Source organism: Trachemys scripta, chromosome 7, assembly GCF_013100865.1.
Source record: "Trachemys scripta elegans isolate TJP31775 chromosome 7, CAS_Tse_1.0, whole genome shotgun sequence".
NCBI lineage: Eukaryota > Metazoa > Chordata > Testudines > Emydidae > Trachemys > Trachemys scripta.
The window spans coordinates 60,561,415-60,579,407 of record NC_048304.1 but is presented as its reverse complement, the minus strand read 5'-3'; the positions used below and the strand labels follow the sequence as shown (position 1 = coordinate 60,579,407).

The window sequence follows — 17,993 nt, the reverse complement described above, 5'->3', positions numbered from 1 at the left end:
TTAAGACTAACAGAAGTATTGGGAGCATAAGCTTTCGTGGGTAAGAACCTCACTTCTTCAGATGCGTCTTGCATCTGAAGAAGTGAGGTTCTTACCCACGAAAGCTTATGCTCCCAATACTTCTGTTAGTCTTAACGGTGCCTCAGGACCCTCTGTTGCTTTTTTCAGATATAAGTCCCTGAATGTTTGTATTGACGTGAGAGAGAAGAACTCCTAAGCGCAATCGTGGCAGCAGGTATCTCTGTGTGTGATAAATTGGGAATGTGCTTTTTACAAAATCTATTTGGCGTGAAAATGAATCTGATGTATAAAGATAACACCCTACCCGGGATAAATTCGGATTCTCTTAACTGAGCGCCGGGGGCGTTTAGACACTAGCTGATCAACATTTTAGAGGCGCAAAATTGTATTTAAGGAGGAGGAAAATGTAAACGCGGACTGTTCTCAAATGTAGATTAATAAAACCAATCCCCGTCTCTCGGGGCAGAGCGTGAAGGGTTTTTTTGCTTATTGTTCATTAGCCTTTGCTACCCCGCGGGATCTTTCTCTAGGTAGATGGATTGCTGATCACACACGCGTTTCTCACTCCTTTGCCTATGAAGTCCCTTTTCTAGGCTAGGATATGTTCCAGCAAACGGCTGTTTGTAACTTGCACGATCCCTGCCCAAAGTCTCCCTGCAGGAATTCACCCCATCGGTTTCCTCCGCAGAACTAGAAAGAAAACCCAAAGGGAGGCGGGAGATTTCGCTGTGTTAGTTTCACTCCCAAGATATTGACAAGGGGCCCGATCCGGTTGCCTCCAATGGCAAAAATCCCATTGCCTTGAAGGGTGCAGGATTGGGCCCTAGCAGCCCCGGACTCGCTTACATGTGCGTGCCCCCCCACCACCCGTTTAGGAATTGGGAGGCAGAGATTTTAGCTCTCCCACTATTTCACCTCTTCTGCCCCCACTCCCAATCTGGACTGTAACTCCTGGGCAGACTGTAACTGGCTGCAGCCTGGGTAAACTGAGCAAGGGATGGTGACCATCTGAACCCATCTCACTGTTCCTCTGGGTATGGGTTCACAGCGGCACAGCCCTGTGTCAAGCTGCCCTGGCTGCGGTGGGCTCCTGCAGCCCCTCGCCCCCGGCATACCTGGGAAGGGGATGCTGCTTTCTTTTGGGGCCTCTCTGCTCTGGCAGCAGCTCCAGGCAGGTTCCTTGCAGGTGCTGACTTCTCCGGGTGAATCACAGTTTGTGGGTTTAGAGACTAAGGGGTGTGTGCATGTCAGGGATTGCATTAATAAATAAAGGAAACAGTGAGTTAGGAGCAGACCTTTGCCCCCCAATCTCACTTTATTAAAAGTGGAGCAATTTCATCATGGTGTGAAACTGCTGAATACAGCAATATTTAACCTTCTGCCCCCAAACCCTCTATATAGGAGTGATGTCCCAAGCCCCCGGGACCGGCAGGAGCCCAGGGAAGCACTTGTGAGTGGTGCTGGGGGTGGGGGGAGAAATGCCTGATAAAGGGGTCCCAGGGACTGCTCCTTGCAGTGGAAGTGGAGGGTGATTGCCCCCTCCACACTCAGCCTGCCCCAGTGGCTTTCTCAGTTGGTTTCTGATCCGCGGTGGAAAGCTGGCTATAGCAGATGAGTCAGGGTCCTGGTAAAATAGCCCCTTTGAGTTAACCCCTGCCGTCTTTACCCAGGCAAAACTCCCCGTCATCCATTGCCTAAGCAGACATGGTGGGCTCGGCAGATGCTGTTGTCTTCCCCTACACAGAGGTGTGTTTGTAGGGCAGGATACGTAAGGTTTCAGGGCTTGTCTACATGGGGAAATGAGAGACTCAGGTGGAAATTTAAACTGCTGTAACTCCTGTGTGGACACACTCATTCCAGTATAAGAGGCCTTTTTGGGGATGTTATCTTGTACCTGTTTGGAAGGGATTTAAGCCAAAGAGGGGAAAGCCACCGTATCCTGGAATAAGAGTATTCACATGGAGAGCTAGCTGGGTTTAACTATATGTGTGTGGTTGTGCTGGTGTAACTGGTACAGCTGCCCCATGTAGACAAGCCTTTGGCTTTCCTTCTGTAATAACACAGTGGAGTGGAGGCTCTGTTTTACTGCAGGATAAGCCAGGTGCGGCCAGCCCCAGGGGTATCACCCTGGACTCACCTGGCCACCTAAGGGCCTTGCCTCTGCTCAGGATTTTACAGGGAGATAACAAGGGGTGGAGCTGGAAGGGGTAAATTCCAGCCCCAGTGGGACCCGCACCGTCTCTGATCTGCTAGCGGGCTTAGAACAGAGAGGCGCCCTGATGGTGGGCTTGGCGTCTTGTGCTGCTCCACCTCCATCCTGTTTTTAGCCTGCTAGCTGGATCAGAGCAGATATGGGGGTGGGGAGTTACACCTCCAGGTGGAGAGGCATCCTGTGGGTCAGAGCCGGGTGCTTGTGTTTTAATGAGATCGCTGAAGCACTGTAGCTATCCCGGTAAAATGCTACTTGCCTCAGTGATCCCCTGGGAGAGACCTGCCTTCTTCTCAGTGGAGACATAGCCCTAGTGTGTGTCCGTCTGAACTGGGGAGGGGGAGCTCTGGGGAAGTCATTGCCTCTCTAGGCTGGAGCACTAGCAGGGCAGCTGCAAGCAGAGGTCCCCTGGCTTCCCAGGGCTGATGCGGAGAGCTGACCTGATGCACATGCTGCCCACTCCCCAGTGCTCTTTGCAATGCCCACTGTAATGAGATGCTGCCTATGCAAAAAGAGCACGGGTTTAAGACTTGTGCAGTCTCACTTTGATATATATGTTCCTTGGGTTATAAAATCACTAGTCAGTAGATAGTCACATCTAGTCCAGGAGAATACCCTGATTCACTCTATGGGAGAAATGCTATGGATACTGACCAACAATCCCTACACACCCGCCTCAATGGTCATTATGCACAGCCCAGATTCTGACTACCAGAGTAAAACTGGAGGATTCTGCTGAGGTCAGGGGATACTCTGCATTTCTTCCCTGCAATTGCAATTGCTCTGCAGTGGGGATCAGACACTGGCTCACATAATCTTTCATAAAGGTTGCTTGTGATAAGGATTTTCCTGTAATTTCCTTCTTGGAGAAATGGTGGCATCCCCCAGCATTGTGCTCCAGGGTTTGTTTGAGGGTAACTGGAGACGAACATCAGTCAGTGTCTAGTGTTTGTAGATCAGGTGCAGTTTTACTGGCTGCCTCTTTTTTGACCTTCCCAGACAGCAGTTTAAGGAGCTTGCAGCTTGTGCGGGATTCAAAGCCCCTTTCTGTTCCATAGCCTTTAAGGGCAGCTTTGTTTGGGTACTGAGCTGTGCTGTGTAGCAAAACAAACAGAGATGTGGAAGGCAACACTGGATCCAAAACTCCTTCAGACGCTGCGCTGGGAAATTTGGATCTGAACCCAGATCCTGCGCCAAACTTCATGGATCAGCTTCCCTCAAAGAGCTCACAACCAGCAACTGAACAACTGTCCAACGGGAAACGGTTTGAAATCCTATGAAAGTCCCAAGGCCCCAGAGATGCTGCCCCCGACTCTGTTATAGTGTGCAGATGTTTCAGGAAGGAGTCACAATTTCAGCTGTGTACACACTGGGGGCTGGATAATGCAGTCCCTCCAGACCTCAGTGGGAGCTCAGCCTGGGGACAGAGGTCAGGATCAGCCCCAAGAGTGAGCTGGGCTGTCCTGCATACAAATCTGCTGCAGAATTTTAAGCTCAGGGCCTAGATATGGTCCTGCTCCCATTGAAGTAGATGGCAAACTACCCATTGATTTTAGCAGTATGGAATTGGGCCATGTAGAGCATGGAATGACTCACGACCGGGTGTCCTGAATGGCTGTAATTGTGTCATGTGCAAGAAGTTCAGAAGGATCTGAATCCACACTGTTGATGCCCTGTCTCCTGCTGCAGAGTACCTAGTCTGGGAGCAGCCCCCTGCCAGCAGGCACTTGGCAATGTGAGTACAGGCCAGGCCGTATGGCAGGACCCTGGGAAAGCTCCCAAAGGCCCTGGCATATGCTGCCTCAGATGATGGGATCAGTTCCCAGCCAGGAGCTTGCACCTGGGCAGAGCCCCTTGTTTTGATTTGGACTCCTTGGAATTCCTGGCTTTCTGCTGCCTACCTTCTAATCTGGCCTCAGGTCAAAATCGTTTGGCAAGAATAACAGAGCAGACAAGTGCCTCACTCTTCTATCCTTTATCTCATCTAATTACCAGCAGCAACTCAGGACAATTGAGTGGCTCCTTATTCTAATCTCTTCTCCATTTCTTAGGGTCCAGTTTCTCACCCCTTCCTTTGTCTTCTAAAATCACAAGCAGAAGGATTAGAAGGCCCAGATGGGAACGGGAGAGGGTTTTGACACACTGCTCCAAGGCCACAGCTGTTCCATGGCTCCCTTCATCTATATGTTTTCTTCATTCCTATCTAGGAGAGGAACTGTAGGTGCCACTGGGCTGCAGGTTGGCAAGTAAATTGTGTCCTCTCTATTTCTGCATCCCACAGAGAAACCCGTCAGCCTGACCTACCGATGCCCCTGCAGGTTCTACGAGAGCAACGTGGCTAAAGCCAACATCAAGCACCTCAAAATCCTGACCACCCCGAATTGCTCGCTGCAGATTGTGTAAGTCTCCGGGTGCTTTTTAAGGCTTTCCTTGGCCTCAGACGGTAAGCTGGGCAAGGAAGGGAGCTGAAGGATTTCGCCAACCTCTGTAAAAGGTGCCAGTCTCCATGCATTGCCCCAGCCTGGGTTTGAATTTGCATGGGGCCCAGCACCTTCTGCAAGGTACGGAGCAGAGCAAGTAGAACAGTTTCAGTCAGCAGATTTCCTCAGCGGGAAATGGCTTTTTAACAGTTTTCAGAAAAAAAGAATTCATTTTTATTGATGGGGGGAGGGGTTTTCAGAAAAAAAAAAACACAATGGAAATTTGAGGGTTTTCATCAAAAAAACGAAAATCCAAAAAAGAACGAAGACAAATTTAGATTATAAAAATGTAAACATAAAAAAAATAGTTTTTGTTGAAAATTTTCATGGGGAAAAAAATCATTTCCCCAGCAGCCCTAGTGCCGAGTAGCCTCAACTCTTGTGGGAGGCCTGATTATCAGGTCCAATCCTCTGTGCTCAGTTCCTGCTACTGTCAACAGTTCTGCCGTGGATCTAGATCTCTGCATGGCCTTTTAAATTGCACCATCAGAGCAGTAAAAAACTCTCCACTATTGCATGCCAAAAACCTGTGAGGTTTCATGTGATTTCTCAAAAATCCACATATTTAGTCAGATTTATTTTCAAGTAAAAATATATATATTAAAAAAAATATCCTACCCACACAGTTTCCTGCATGTACCCCGCCTTTCATTTTGGTGGAGGACAATGGACAATTCAGTCCAAACTGAGAAATAATTTTCTCTTCCTGAAAATGGCATAAACATGATGTGTTGTGTGTTTTGCCAGCTCTGATTGCTACTTGATGGAACGGAGAGGCATGCATCTAAACAGCTAAAGTACATGGATTTGTGTTCTTCTGGGAATGCCTAATACACATCGTGAGAGTCAAGAGAAACCCACTGGGAAGGCTTTTGGGGGATTTGGAATGATCTGAAGTAGTTTAAACATAATGACAGATATTTGAGATTTGATGTGATATGCATTTTTCTCTTGATTAACATGAGAGCGAAGTAATTAGAGATGGCAAAGACCATGATGTATTGAAATGGAAAAAACCTGTTTTCTTTCCCCCTGACATGGTCTGAATATGTTTATGGTCTACAGAACAGATGATCCAACCCCCTCCCCCTTGTTTAAAATTTGACATAAAAGAGATGTACCCGAAATGGAATCCTAAAATCAAATGCCACAGAATGTTGGGGAATTCTGCCCCTTGGACCCAACAGAAATTAAAAAAACAAAATAAATGCTAACTTCTAAAAATCTCATTTTAGCAGATTTTATCCAAACATTGAATTCAGTTGCTATGTGGCATGATGTGTTCTGGATGGTGGATGTGAGTACTTTAAATAAGTAATCAAAGCTGTTTACTTTGAAATCCATCATTTTTTAGGACTGAAACATCTAATTGGAACCCCATATTATGGATTTATGAAGTGATCCTGTGGTTTTTTTTCCCCAAGCCAAATTCCCTTTGAAGTCAAGGGCAATTTTCCCTGAGCAAATTGTATAGGAGCTGGTCTTTATCTTTAAATACTCTGTGCATGGAGAGTGGTTGTTTGTGCTTTCAGTTTGTTACTCTCCTGTATAAGGCTAATTCTGCAGTTCCCATGTGAAGACAATGAGTCTGACTCTGCTCACACTTTGCACTGCTATAACTTCACTGATTTTGGTTTACACTGGTATAGTGATTTACACTGGCATAAGTGAGATCAGAACCAGGCCCAATGGAAACCCTATTGGCGGAAGGACTGCAGGATCGGGTCCGCAGCAGTACGACCAGTACATGAGTATTCACACGGCTTCAGAACTAGCAACATTTTAGATCCCCCGGCTTCTTTCATTGGCTTACTTTTTATTAGACATTAAGGCCTCAGTCTTGCAGGTGTGGAGCACTTTGGCTTCAATCCAAGATAGCTCTTAAGCATGTGCTTTATTTAAGCAGCTAAGCAGTCTGGCCCAAGTCAGTGAGACTCGGGTGCTTCAAGTTAAGCGTGTGCTTAAGTGCTTTGTTGGATCAAGGCCAAAGTGCTCAGTACCTGGCAGGAATGAGTCCTTAATGAAGAGGAGAATTTGGCCTGTCTACATCAATGCATAGTAATAGGTGGTAATGCCTCGACAACATATTGCCAGTGCTGTTAGTGTGGCATTGATGGGCCTGATCCTGCAAGATTTTGAGCAACTCCTGCAGATGCCAGGTGCCCTCAACTCCCATTGTGCTCAGCTGGAGGTGAGGGACCTCAGCACTCAGAACAGGTACTCAGCACTTTGAAGGATCAGTGCCTGGCTTTACAGAGCTTTACATGTTCTGGATAAAGTGCTCTATATCTTGTTTCTACCTGACACATCCCATTGAACCCAGAAGCCAGTGACAGATGAATTTCCAGAGGCTGGGAGATGGAGTTTAGTTCAGATAAGCATCCAGAAGATTGGATCTTTATCTGTAACGTTTGTAATCTAAACCTCCTGAGTCTGCAAATCCAGGCTGGAAATTTCATGAGAACAGGCTTTCTCAAGAGATTTCTGGAACTTCCACTTCCGGGGCCAAGTGGAAAACACATGAGAGACTGTTCCTCTTTGGCAACTTGGCGTTTCCAGTTCTTTCCCTGCCAGAAGTTCAAACTCATGTGAGAATTAAAAAAAAAAAAAAAAAAAAAAAAAGAACAGAAGAATCTTTTGGAGCCTCTCAAAAGTCCAGTTTGGTTTCTGTTCTAAAATTGGGTGAAAGTTCAGAGTCGGGCTGAGCATCGGGCAATGTTCAGAGGTGTTTGTTAATTAGTCTGTTGCAGAGACTGCGTATGCTCATCAGTTCTTTCCAAATGAAATGCAGCTCCCACATGGCAGCAACATGGCTGCTAATAATAAAATCCGGAGAATCAATTTATTTCCTCATTCACGCCCATGCAGCCCAACAGCTGCCAACAAATGAGATTCAGATGAGGGGCTGAATTATGCTAGCCCTTAAAACTGGTGTAAATCCAGAGCATTTCCCGTGAAGTTAGTGGGGTTACCCCAGACTCACCCTTGTGAAGCTGAGAGCAGAATTTGACATCTGGTGTAAGCTTGTGCAGTTCCATTGTCTTCACTAGAAGTGTGCAGGTAGAATGGAGGGCACACTTTGGCCCAGGAGGCCTTTTGTGCAATGTTATCCCTTGTCTTCACACCACAACTCTTCTCTTTCTTTTGACAGCGCAAGGCTGAAGAACAACAGTAAGCAAGTATGCATTGATCCCAAGTTAAAGTGGATTCAGGAATATCTGGAGAAAGCTTTAAACAAGTAAGGCAAGAAACATACGGACTTACAGATAACACACCCTGAGAGCTTAAAGGGTAGGACGTTTAGGGCTGGCTTTAATCATATGGACCAAGTACTCAGTGAAATCAGGCATTGCTATGAAGATGGGATCTGAGTTTACCCAGTGTATATTAAAACAGTGGCTTACAGTATTTTTTATACTTTATATTAAGATATTTGTCAGTATTTGGGGCAAGAGGTATCCTAGCAAGTCAAAAATGGGCTTCCCTCTTTTCTAAAAGAGCAGTTCTCCCAAGGAAAATGCTTCCTTTATTCCCCTCTCCCACACAATTCACAAGTATCTCAGAATCTTTGTTAGTAAAGTATCTCTGGAGCCCCTTCTCCTCTTTGTGCTGGGGTTCTGTGTGCACCGGCAGCTGACGGCTAGTGGGGATTGGCAGGCAGAAATCATGTCTTTGCCATTAAAATTTGCCAAGGCAACATCCATTGCTAACAAACCTTCTCCATTCCTGCCAGATGGTATTCAGCCACACCTGGCGAATTAGCAGGCCTGTTTTTCCTCATGGCATTGCAATGTGGCTCTCCTGCTGAGGGTCCCACACCAGTCAGCCTGGCTCATTAGAAGCCAGGTCAATTGGCTGCCGTTGTGAGTGAGCACAGAACAGAGACTGTCCGTCATTTCTGTGCAAACAGGTCTTTGCAGCCTGCCTCAGATGGGAAATGAATCAAGGGAAGAGGGGAGGGAGCAGCCAGCAGTGGCCTTTGGAGCAGCGAGGCCCCCTGTGCACGCAGAACCCCTCACCCCTTTCTGCACCTCATTCAGCCATGCGGAATCCCACCCCAGCTGCTGCTTTTTTCGCCGTGTGAGGCAGGGCTGGAATCCAGATATTTGCAGAGGGGAAGAGACACCTCAAGGAGGGAGGGGTCAGGGGCATCAGAGGGGAAAAGGAGGTGGGGTAGGCTGGTGCATTGCAGAGACTCCATCCTCTGCTTTTCTGAAGCGCTTTCAGGAGCCAGGAATAAGAATTCTTCCTGGCATGGGGGCTTCGCAATAGCCAGGGATGGGGGCACCCTCCCGCAAAGGCAGTCAAACCCCTTTGGGACTGGGGTGATGCTACAGAGAGTGGGGCGCATGGAAACCACTATGCAAATCACTAGCGATTCCAGCCCTGCCCTGCTCTGTGCCTTCCTTTGCCTCCGGCGTGCCGTCCCGTTGTTCTTGGGCCAACTTCAGTCCATGTGGACAGAGCTTGTCTGCACTGGAGTGGCACTGGAGTTCGGCACAGGCGATGCTAAGAGCAGAATGTGGCCTTTCACCTACAGGTAGCTCCACCTGCTGTCAAGCAGCGTTGTGCTGCATTAAGGCCTAAGTTCAGCACGGTACTTAAGCATCTGTCTAATTTGGAACACGTGAGTAGCCCCCTTAAAGACAGACAAGAGCTTAAGTACCTTGCTGAACCTGCAAAGTAATGACCCTGGGTCACCTTCTGCTCTCACATCAGTGGAGACCTGGGTCTGCTCCATTGAAAACAAAGGGCCTAATTCTGGTCTCAGGTCTGATTCTGATCTTACTTACCCTACTGTAATCCTGAAGCTGCTCTATTGAATTCAGTAGATTTACTCCAGATTTACACCAGGGTAACAGATGAGAATTTGGTTCAGTTAAAGCATATGTTTTGTGTCCACTAAGCTTACAATTGTGGCATGATCTTCATGTTCCAATCAGAAACGCTGGCACCCATGAAATTTCCATGCTCCAAGATCATCCATAGATGATCTGGTCTCGCTCTGTAATATTTCCATGGGGCATGTTTTTGATATATTTTAGTGCACAGCTTTGACTTTTTCAATTACATGTATTTCAGAATATATTTATAGTTCATTAAACAAGTCATATATTTGAATTGAAGCCATGCAAACGTTGGTAGTTCAAAAACTGATATCCCTCCAAACTACTAACAGCTTGTAAAATAAATAATTATAGATCTATAAATGTTAATGTAGAGTATCAATTTCAATCAGCCATATATTATATTTTTTCACTTGTATTGAAATTGTATCAAATGTGACATTACCCTCTCTGCACCAGCAATAAAAATGGCTAATTGTTTCATGATACAACCCCCCAGCTGTATGTGGGAATTTTTTTTTCTGGAAAAAAATTAATACATTTTATAGAAGGGTTTCTTGCAAATTGCTTAAAGTTCACTTGGTTTACTTATGTGTCAAGCTTACTCTATGCCGGTGCTTAAATGCTTAGGTCTCTTCCGCGCTATGATCCTGCAGCTATGGGGGACGGAAGGTGTTCCAAATACAGTAGTCTAATACTTGATTTGAAAAATGAATGGGTTTGATTTGATAGTGAAATATCCAGGATGGTTTTCAGTAGAAAAGCATTTTGCTCACTAATTCTGCTTACCCTTTATTACTGCTTTATATTCATTGCACCTTCATGTAATATACACAATTATGTGACATCAGTAGAATATATTAACATTAGGGCTGTCAAGCGATTAAAAAAATTAATCACGATTAATCGCACTGTTAAACAATAATAGAATACCATTTATTTAAATATTTTTGGATGTTTTCTATATTTTCAAATATATTGATTTCAGTTACAACACGGAATACAAAGTATACAATGCTCACTTTATATTTATTTTTGATTACAGGTATTTACACTGTAAAAAAACAAAATAAATAATATTTTTCAATTCACCTAATACAAATACTGTAGTGCAATCTCTTTATCATGAAAGTTGAACTTACAAATGTAGGTTTCAGAGTAGCAGCCGTGTTAGTCTGTATCCGCAAAAAGAAGAACAGGAGTACTTGTGGCACCTTTGTTAGTCTCTAAGGTGCCACAAGTACTCCTGTTCTTCTTTTTACAAATGTAGAATTGTGTACAAAAATAACTGCATTCAAAAATAAAACAATATAAAATTTTAGAGCCTGCAAGTCCACTCAGTCCTACTTCTTGTTCAGCCAGTCGCTCAGACAAACAAGTTTGGTTACAATTTGCAGGAGATAATGCTGCTTGCTTCTTGTCTACAATATCACCTAAAAGTGAGAACAGGCGTTTTCATGGTACTGTTGTAGCCAGCGTCACATGATATTTACGTGCCCAGATGCGCTAAAGATTCATATGTGCCTTCATGCTTCAGCCACCATTCCAGGGGACACGTGTCTATGCTGATGATGGGCTCTGCTCGATAACAATCCAAAGCAGAGTGGACTGATGCATGTTCATTTTCGTTATCTGAGTCAGATGCCACCAACAGAAACTTTATTTTCTTTTTGGTGGTTCGTGTTCTGTAGTTTCTGCATCAGAGTGTTGCTCTTTTAAGACTTCTGAACACATGCTCTACACCTCGTCCCTCTCAGATTTTGGACGGCACTTCAGATTCTTAAACCTTGGGTCAAGTGCTGTAGCTATCTTTAGAAATCTCACATTGGTATCTTCTTTGCGTTTTATCAAATCTGCAGTGAAAGTGTTCTTAAAATGAACAGCATGTGCTGGGTCACCATCTAAGACAGCTATAACATGAAATATATGGCAGAATGTGGTTAAAATCCAGAGCAGGAGACATGCAATTCTCTCCCAAGGTGTTCAGTCACAAATTTAATTAACGCATTATATTTTTAATAAGTGTCATCAGCATGGAAGCATGTCCTCTGGAATGTTGGCCGAAGCATGGAAGGGGCATATGAATGTTTAGCATATCTGGCACGTAAATACCTTGCAATGCCAGCTGCAAAAGTGCCATGCAAATGCCTGTTCTCACTTTCTGGTGATATTGTAGACAAGAAGCGGGCAGCATTATCTCCTGTAAATGTAAACAAACTTGTTTGTCTTAGAGATTGGCTGAACAAGAAGTAGGACTGAGTGGACTTGTAGGCTCTGACATTTTACATTGTTTTGTTTTTAAGTGCAGTTATGTAACAAAAAAAATTCTACATTTGTAAGTTGCACTTTCACGACAAAGGGATTGCATTATTGTACTTGTATCAGGTGAATTGAAAAATACTATTTCTTTTGTTTATCATTTTTACAGTGCAAATATTTGTAATAAAAATAATATACACTTTGATTTCAATTACAAACCAGAATATTATATATATGAAAATGTAGAAAAACATCCAAAACATTTAATAAATTTCAATGGGTATTCTATTGTTTAACAGTACAATTAAAACTGTGATTAATCGCGATTATTTTTTTGAGTTAATCTCATGAGTTAATTGTAATTAATCAACAGCCCTAATTAACATCACTGGGAATTGGGAGCCCAGATCTTCTATCTGGCTTTAAAGACTACTGCGTAACCATGCTAGTCGACATTATTAATCTCACATACATTTTGATCGGCACAGCACAAATTATATCTTTCTTGAAACTGCTAACAACCCGTAATTCCCTTCCCGTAATAATTTACAGCTCAACCCTGGTAATCCTCCTTCCTCACTCAAGTAAAGATTTGAAAAATGGGGCCCTTTAGGAGTTAGCAGATCCAAGAAGAAAGAGAGGGCAGAGTAAGCACCTTGTCCATCCATCTAGCATTAGTGTAGCCTAGACTCCAACCCTTCCTTAAGTATCAGATATTGGAGCTCTCTAAGCTCAGCTGGCCGCTCTGGTACAAACAAGAAAGCTGGTGGGTCTGGAAGAGAGAGGAAAGTAAAATAGAAAAAGATTCCTCTTGAGTCTTCTGGGGGAAATAAGGAAACTTCAAACTCTCCTGTGGCCGGCTGCAATCTTAGTTCTAGCACTTGTCAATCAATTAGTGGCAGCGGTTCCTCCTTTGTAAATAACAACTAAGGATAATAAGTCATGGTCCATATCTCCTGATCTTCTATAAAGCCCTTCCAGTGATTGTGTCACACGCTGGGCCTTTGCTGCCGCCTTTCAGTGTGATCACGGGCAAGCCACTGATGGCCTGATCCTCGGGGGTGCTGAGTGCTCAGCCTTTCCCCATTGACTGCCCTCCTGCCCCAGCCTTTCACAGACACATGCAGCTACACGCTGTGGTGTGGACGCAGTCTGCTTTTCATGCGGCATGCAGCTGCACGTACCCATCACACTGCTGAACGAGGTGTGTAGTGTAGTCAGCCCCATTAATTGGTACTTGTACATTGCTTTGAGATCCTTATATGCCAGATGCTGTAGAAATATTCTGATGGTGATTATTTAGCATGTGGAAATGGCTTGTCACTGGGACGCTTTGGGCCTGGTTCTGGTTTACACTAAGGCTCCTTTACCCCACTTTGGCAGTGAGTGCCGGGAAGTGGATGTTACTGTAATTTATACCCACTTGAAGGCCACTTTACCTTGCCAGAGTGGTGTAAAGGGGTCTTGGTGTCAATTCGACTGTGTGGTGCCAGTTCCCAAAGGGCAAGGATGGCCCAGTGGGTAGGGCGTTAGTCTGGGAGAGACCCAGGTTCTATTCCTGCTCCATCGCAGCCTTCTTCTGTGATCTTGTGCAAGTCGCTGAGTCTGTGTGCCCTGCCCAATGGGGATAATAGCACTGCCCTGCCTGCCAGCGGGGTTGCAAGGATACATACAGTAAAAGATTGTCAGGGTCTCAGAAATTATGGTCAAAGAGGACTCATTTTCACACTCTTCAAATGGCCTTGTTGCATTTACACTGATTAAAGTAATGAGTTTTCTTCAGTTCAAAAACTGCTTAAAGAACCCAGCTTGAAAGTCACAAGGCAGATTTGTCTGACTATTCCCCACTCTGCCGTGGGTGCTAAGAAAGGCCTGTGCGTGCTGTGTATTAGCACCTGCTTATGATAGCACTTGCCAGCAGGAGAGGGTGGGGATTTCACACTGTTAAAAAGAGACCCACCTTTATGTAATGGCATATTCTAAAAACACAGGCCCTTTGTTGGAGAAATATTAGCACCACCAGTGAGCCTCCAATGGGCACTCACACAGTCTGGACTTGCTAATTAACACTGTACACAAAGACATGAAATACCATATTTCAGCTTTGTTATTTAAAAAATGCAAAACCTTTTAATGTCCTATAGCGTGTTTCATCCCACTTAAAACACCCGACAGAGGAAAATACTTAGTGCTTCACCAGTGCTTTGTATTTCCGAGCCACCCTATGGACATTAGCTGCTTCATTCCCAGGATAAGTGCATGAGGTCGGTAGATGGAGAAAGTATTATCATCCCATTTCACAGGTGGGGAAACCGAGGCACAGCAAGCCCTGCAGCAAGCCAGAATCGGAGGCAGGCTAAAGATTCAGCTGCTTGTGGCTCCCTGTCTTGAGCTTAGTTTTGTCCTTCTGATAACTAAGTGACAGAGATAAATAACTGTGGATTTGTTATTGATGTTTTAAATGACAAAACCAGAATGTAGGTGTGCAGCACAGACTGTTACATTGGCCATGTTTCTGGGTATTAAGGAAAGCCACCTGTTTTCTTGGGACTATTAGATTAGACCGAGTGATTAGCTACATTTTGGCAGAGGATTGTACATGTCGTGATGCAGATGGGCAACATTCTCCTCTCCCTTGTGGATGGTGGATCTTGGCTCCCATATTTTGCTCTCTCCGCATGCACAGACCTGAGATCTCTGGCGCTAGGGAGAGCAGGGTATGGGACTTAAGATCTTCTGTGTCTTTCTGAGAGAAGAAAATTGCTTAACTTTTAGTAACTGTCATGGTTCAAACGAGTGTCCGAGGCTACTGATTGCGGCGAGCTGAGAGCAGCTCTTGTCATTGGGTCTCATCACACAAAGGCTGATCTGCTCAGATGGGTAACAGCAAGGGGCAGAATGTGCTTCTGCACAGCTGGCTGGGGTAGGGTTGGGTCTGAAGCTTTTTTAATAGCCTGATATTAACCCACAGCCATTTGCAAAGCTGATCCTCCTCAGATGCACCAAAGAAAGAGCACAGTGAGCTCCTGGGATCTGAGGGACCAGGCTGTAACGGACCACCTCTCCTTGAGCAAATGACCCCAAGTAAATGGTCACTCCCAGCTAACTCCAGGGGAAGGCAGACACCTGCCTGCCATCTGCTCTGACGTCCAAGGGGAGCTGAACAGAGCAGGGCTTGGCCTGTCCCCTTTCAGAGCTAGATTCTGCCCAGTGGCTCAGAGATGAGGGAATGGTGATGTACGTCCGTGCAGCACAAGAGCAGCGTGACTTGGCTGTACTGCCTTTGCTCCTTGCTCTCCGCTCCATCCCCCTTTGCAGAGCTGTCCCAGTGCCTTGCATTTTGCTCCCCGGGCCAGTTCTGATCATATTTTAACCCTGCTCTATCTCCACTTCCCCCATTCGTTTTTGCTGCATCTCTGTGCGCAACAGCGTTCCTTGCTCAGGCTTCAAGGTCCAGAATGAGCCTCCTAAGTAGCCCTTTTCCTGCTTAGCGCTGGACACTTTACTAACTATGATCAGCATTACCTGCAAAAATAACCACCAATGCTGGGCTCAGGCTTCAGGGTCTCAAGAGCTCCTCCCTCAGGCACCACGCAGCCAAACTGTCTTTGCTTTTGTCTTGACACACAATGTAGTGGCAGCCCTTATGTTACTAGGCCTGATAACTAAGCTCTTATCCACTGAAAGAAACCTTAATAGTATTTCACTTTGTTCTTCATCAACAGGAGGTTCAAGATGTAAGAGGCAAGCATTGTAAGCCGTCTACAGGATTTCTTACTGTAGGACCCAGAGAGCAGATAACCAGTATTAGGGAATGAATGCATTTCACTGTTATCATGCAGCACAAAGGCAAGGCTTCATGCATTTCCAAAGGCTTTTCTCTTTTTTTTTTTTGCACAAATTGGCTTGCTTTCACAGTACAATTTTATGGAGTAATGTGTTTGTTTTTTAAAAAAAAACAATCTTTTTGTAGTTTGGTTTATCATCTAGCACTGGTGGCAGCGATGAATTTAGACTAACCCTACAGTATAATATCGTTTTCCTTGCCTGTATTATTTAGCAATCGCTGTTAAGTTCATGCCAGCATCCAAGAGTTTTTACCTAGCAGGAGCTGTGAGATGCAATTTGATGGGGTAATTCTTATGTTCCTATGCTCCCAATGACTCAGCACAAAAAGCAATGCATTTTCCCATTTCTGTAACCAGAGCTTGTCTGCAGCCCTACCTGAGACAGGACACAGGGCAGGAGAGCAACACTGGGGGCTGGCCCAAGTCTGCACAGTAGAGCGAGATTTTGCGAGTGTACGTGCAGGCAAACGTTCCCAGTTCCCAGGCGGAGATGCCTCTGTCTGCCGGTGAAACGATCTAGTGTCCAGAGCTCCATTTGCAACAAGGTATCACTCAGGAGACATGTGCCACCTCCTGCAACTCCGCAGGCCTATTATTTCTTCCCAGCTCTGTAGCCACATATAAAGATGTATGAAATAGGAAACGTAGAGGAAAGGTATCTCAGCGACGGGGCAATCTCTTTGTTACTCTGTGCACTGAGAAATGGGGAAAACCGCGAGTACCCAACATTGTGTATTAGGTGGGTTTCTTCCGAAGGAATCTTCTCCTTTATGTGGAGCTTGTATTCTGGGCATGCAAGGGCTGCTATACTAAGCACTCTCTTCCGTTGCAAGTAACTTACATGCCAAAGGACCATTCTGTCTGTCCCAGGGATGTCTTATTTTCCACTTTGGTCACTGTGGCAAACTAAGTATTCTCCTCCCTACAAAATGATCGTGCTAGTGCAGGATGTGCTTCTGTGGGCACCAGGTCGCCCCATCAGCTTTGAAGCAGAAACCAAGCAGGAGCTCTGCCTGAAAACAGTGCGGGTGATTTGGTCCATCATTTTTTCCTACTACGTTGGTGCTTTTATGTCTTGTGCACCCGCTTTTGTAGGCATTTGTGAAGTAGGGATCCAGCACCACTGACATCAATGGCAGTTTTACAGCTGATTTCAATCGGAGCAAGATCAGACCCTCTGTCATTTGTGTAAAGGCAAAAAGAGCTTACGTGACCAAGAAAACCATAGATTAGTGCATCTTCCATATTGTGTGTTTTATCACCTAGGGGCCAGACTCCCTCCTGATATAGGTGTCTGCAGTTGCCAGTGACATGGCTGGAGAGTACATACCTGCATCAGAGGCAGGGGTTACCCCCAGGTTTTAAAAGATGTCTTGGAGAAAGTGCCTATTAATTTCTATTCTAACACAGAATTATAATCTGTCTCTCCCACCTGCTGGACAGTGACTCCTCACGCACGTTGTCTGAACTGGGCACCAGCTCAAATCCTGCTCCCATTGAATCCAGTTTAGATTGAAATCTCGCTTTCTGACTCGAGGTGTGCATTTACCACAACAGTGGCCCTTTAAAACTCAAAACCATGTTCTGCCTTCCATGACGACCTCCTTTAAACAGCCCTCAGTGTGAGGACTGACCTCCTGGGTGACAGAGCCAGCCTCAGTGGGTCAGTGCTCAGAGCACTGCATTTGGCTCTCCCCCATGCAGTCTCCCTGCCTTCAGCTATCAGAACTGGTGCAAACCTTAGTGTAGACAGGCAAAGCCACTGTAAGCCATGCATGGCAATTTCCCCCTGCTGGAGACAAAAACAGCCAGCAAGGCTGGTGCAGCAGCACCGATCACAAGGACGGAAGGGCATTGGTCACTTGGAGGGCTGTCCCAGTCACGCAGAGAAGTAGATGTTTTGTGGAAGAAAGGAACATTAATGACCTATTTTATGGGCAAGTTATTCGCTGGGGTCTCTGAGGGTTCTGTTGTTTGCTCTATAGTATTTGCATCAGAAGTGTTAATCAGGAAACAGAAATGACAGACAGGCAATTTACACTAGAGAAATCAATCCCTGTACAATTGAAAGCTTCTTGCACTAATACTTGAATTGTGGTCCACTTCTAGCTAATACTTAGCCCTGCCATGAGTGCAGGAGACTGGACTAGATGACCTCTCAAGGTCCGTTACAGGCCTACGACTCTATGATTTGATGATTCCTGTGGCCCTCTGCGATGTTAGCAAGTTGCGGTGCATCGGTTTCATAAATCTGGTTCCGCGGACATGGATCCGTGGTAAGTTTTGCTTTCTACATTTGGCTGTAGACCAAAGACAAATTCAGGGGAAG

General features: G+C 45.4%; 1 protein-coding gene across 1 annotated transcript in view; it reads left to right on the top strand.

Moving 5' to 3' along the window:
- CXCL12 (C-X-C motif chemokine ligand 12) overlaps positions 1-15,748 on the top strand; it is a 17,362-nt gene extending 1,614 nt beyond the window's left edge. Inside the window, exons 2-4 of the mRNA XM_034775840.1 lie at positions 4,512-4,629; positions 7,862-7,948; positions 15,542-15,748. Of these exons, the coding sequence (XP_034631731.1) occupies positions 4,512-4,629; positions 7,862-7,948; positions 15,542-15,557 (221 nt within the window). The 3' untranslated portion in view covers positions 15,558-15,748. The remainder of the gene's footprint in view (positions 1-4,511; positions 4,630-7,861; positions 7,949-15,541) is intronic.
- Positions 15,749-17,993: the final 2,245 nt, after the last annotated feature.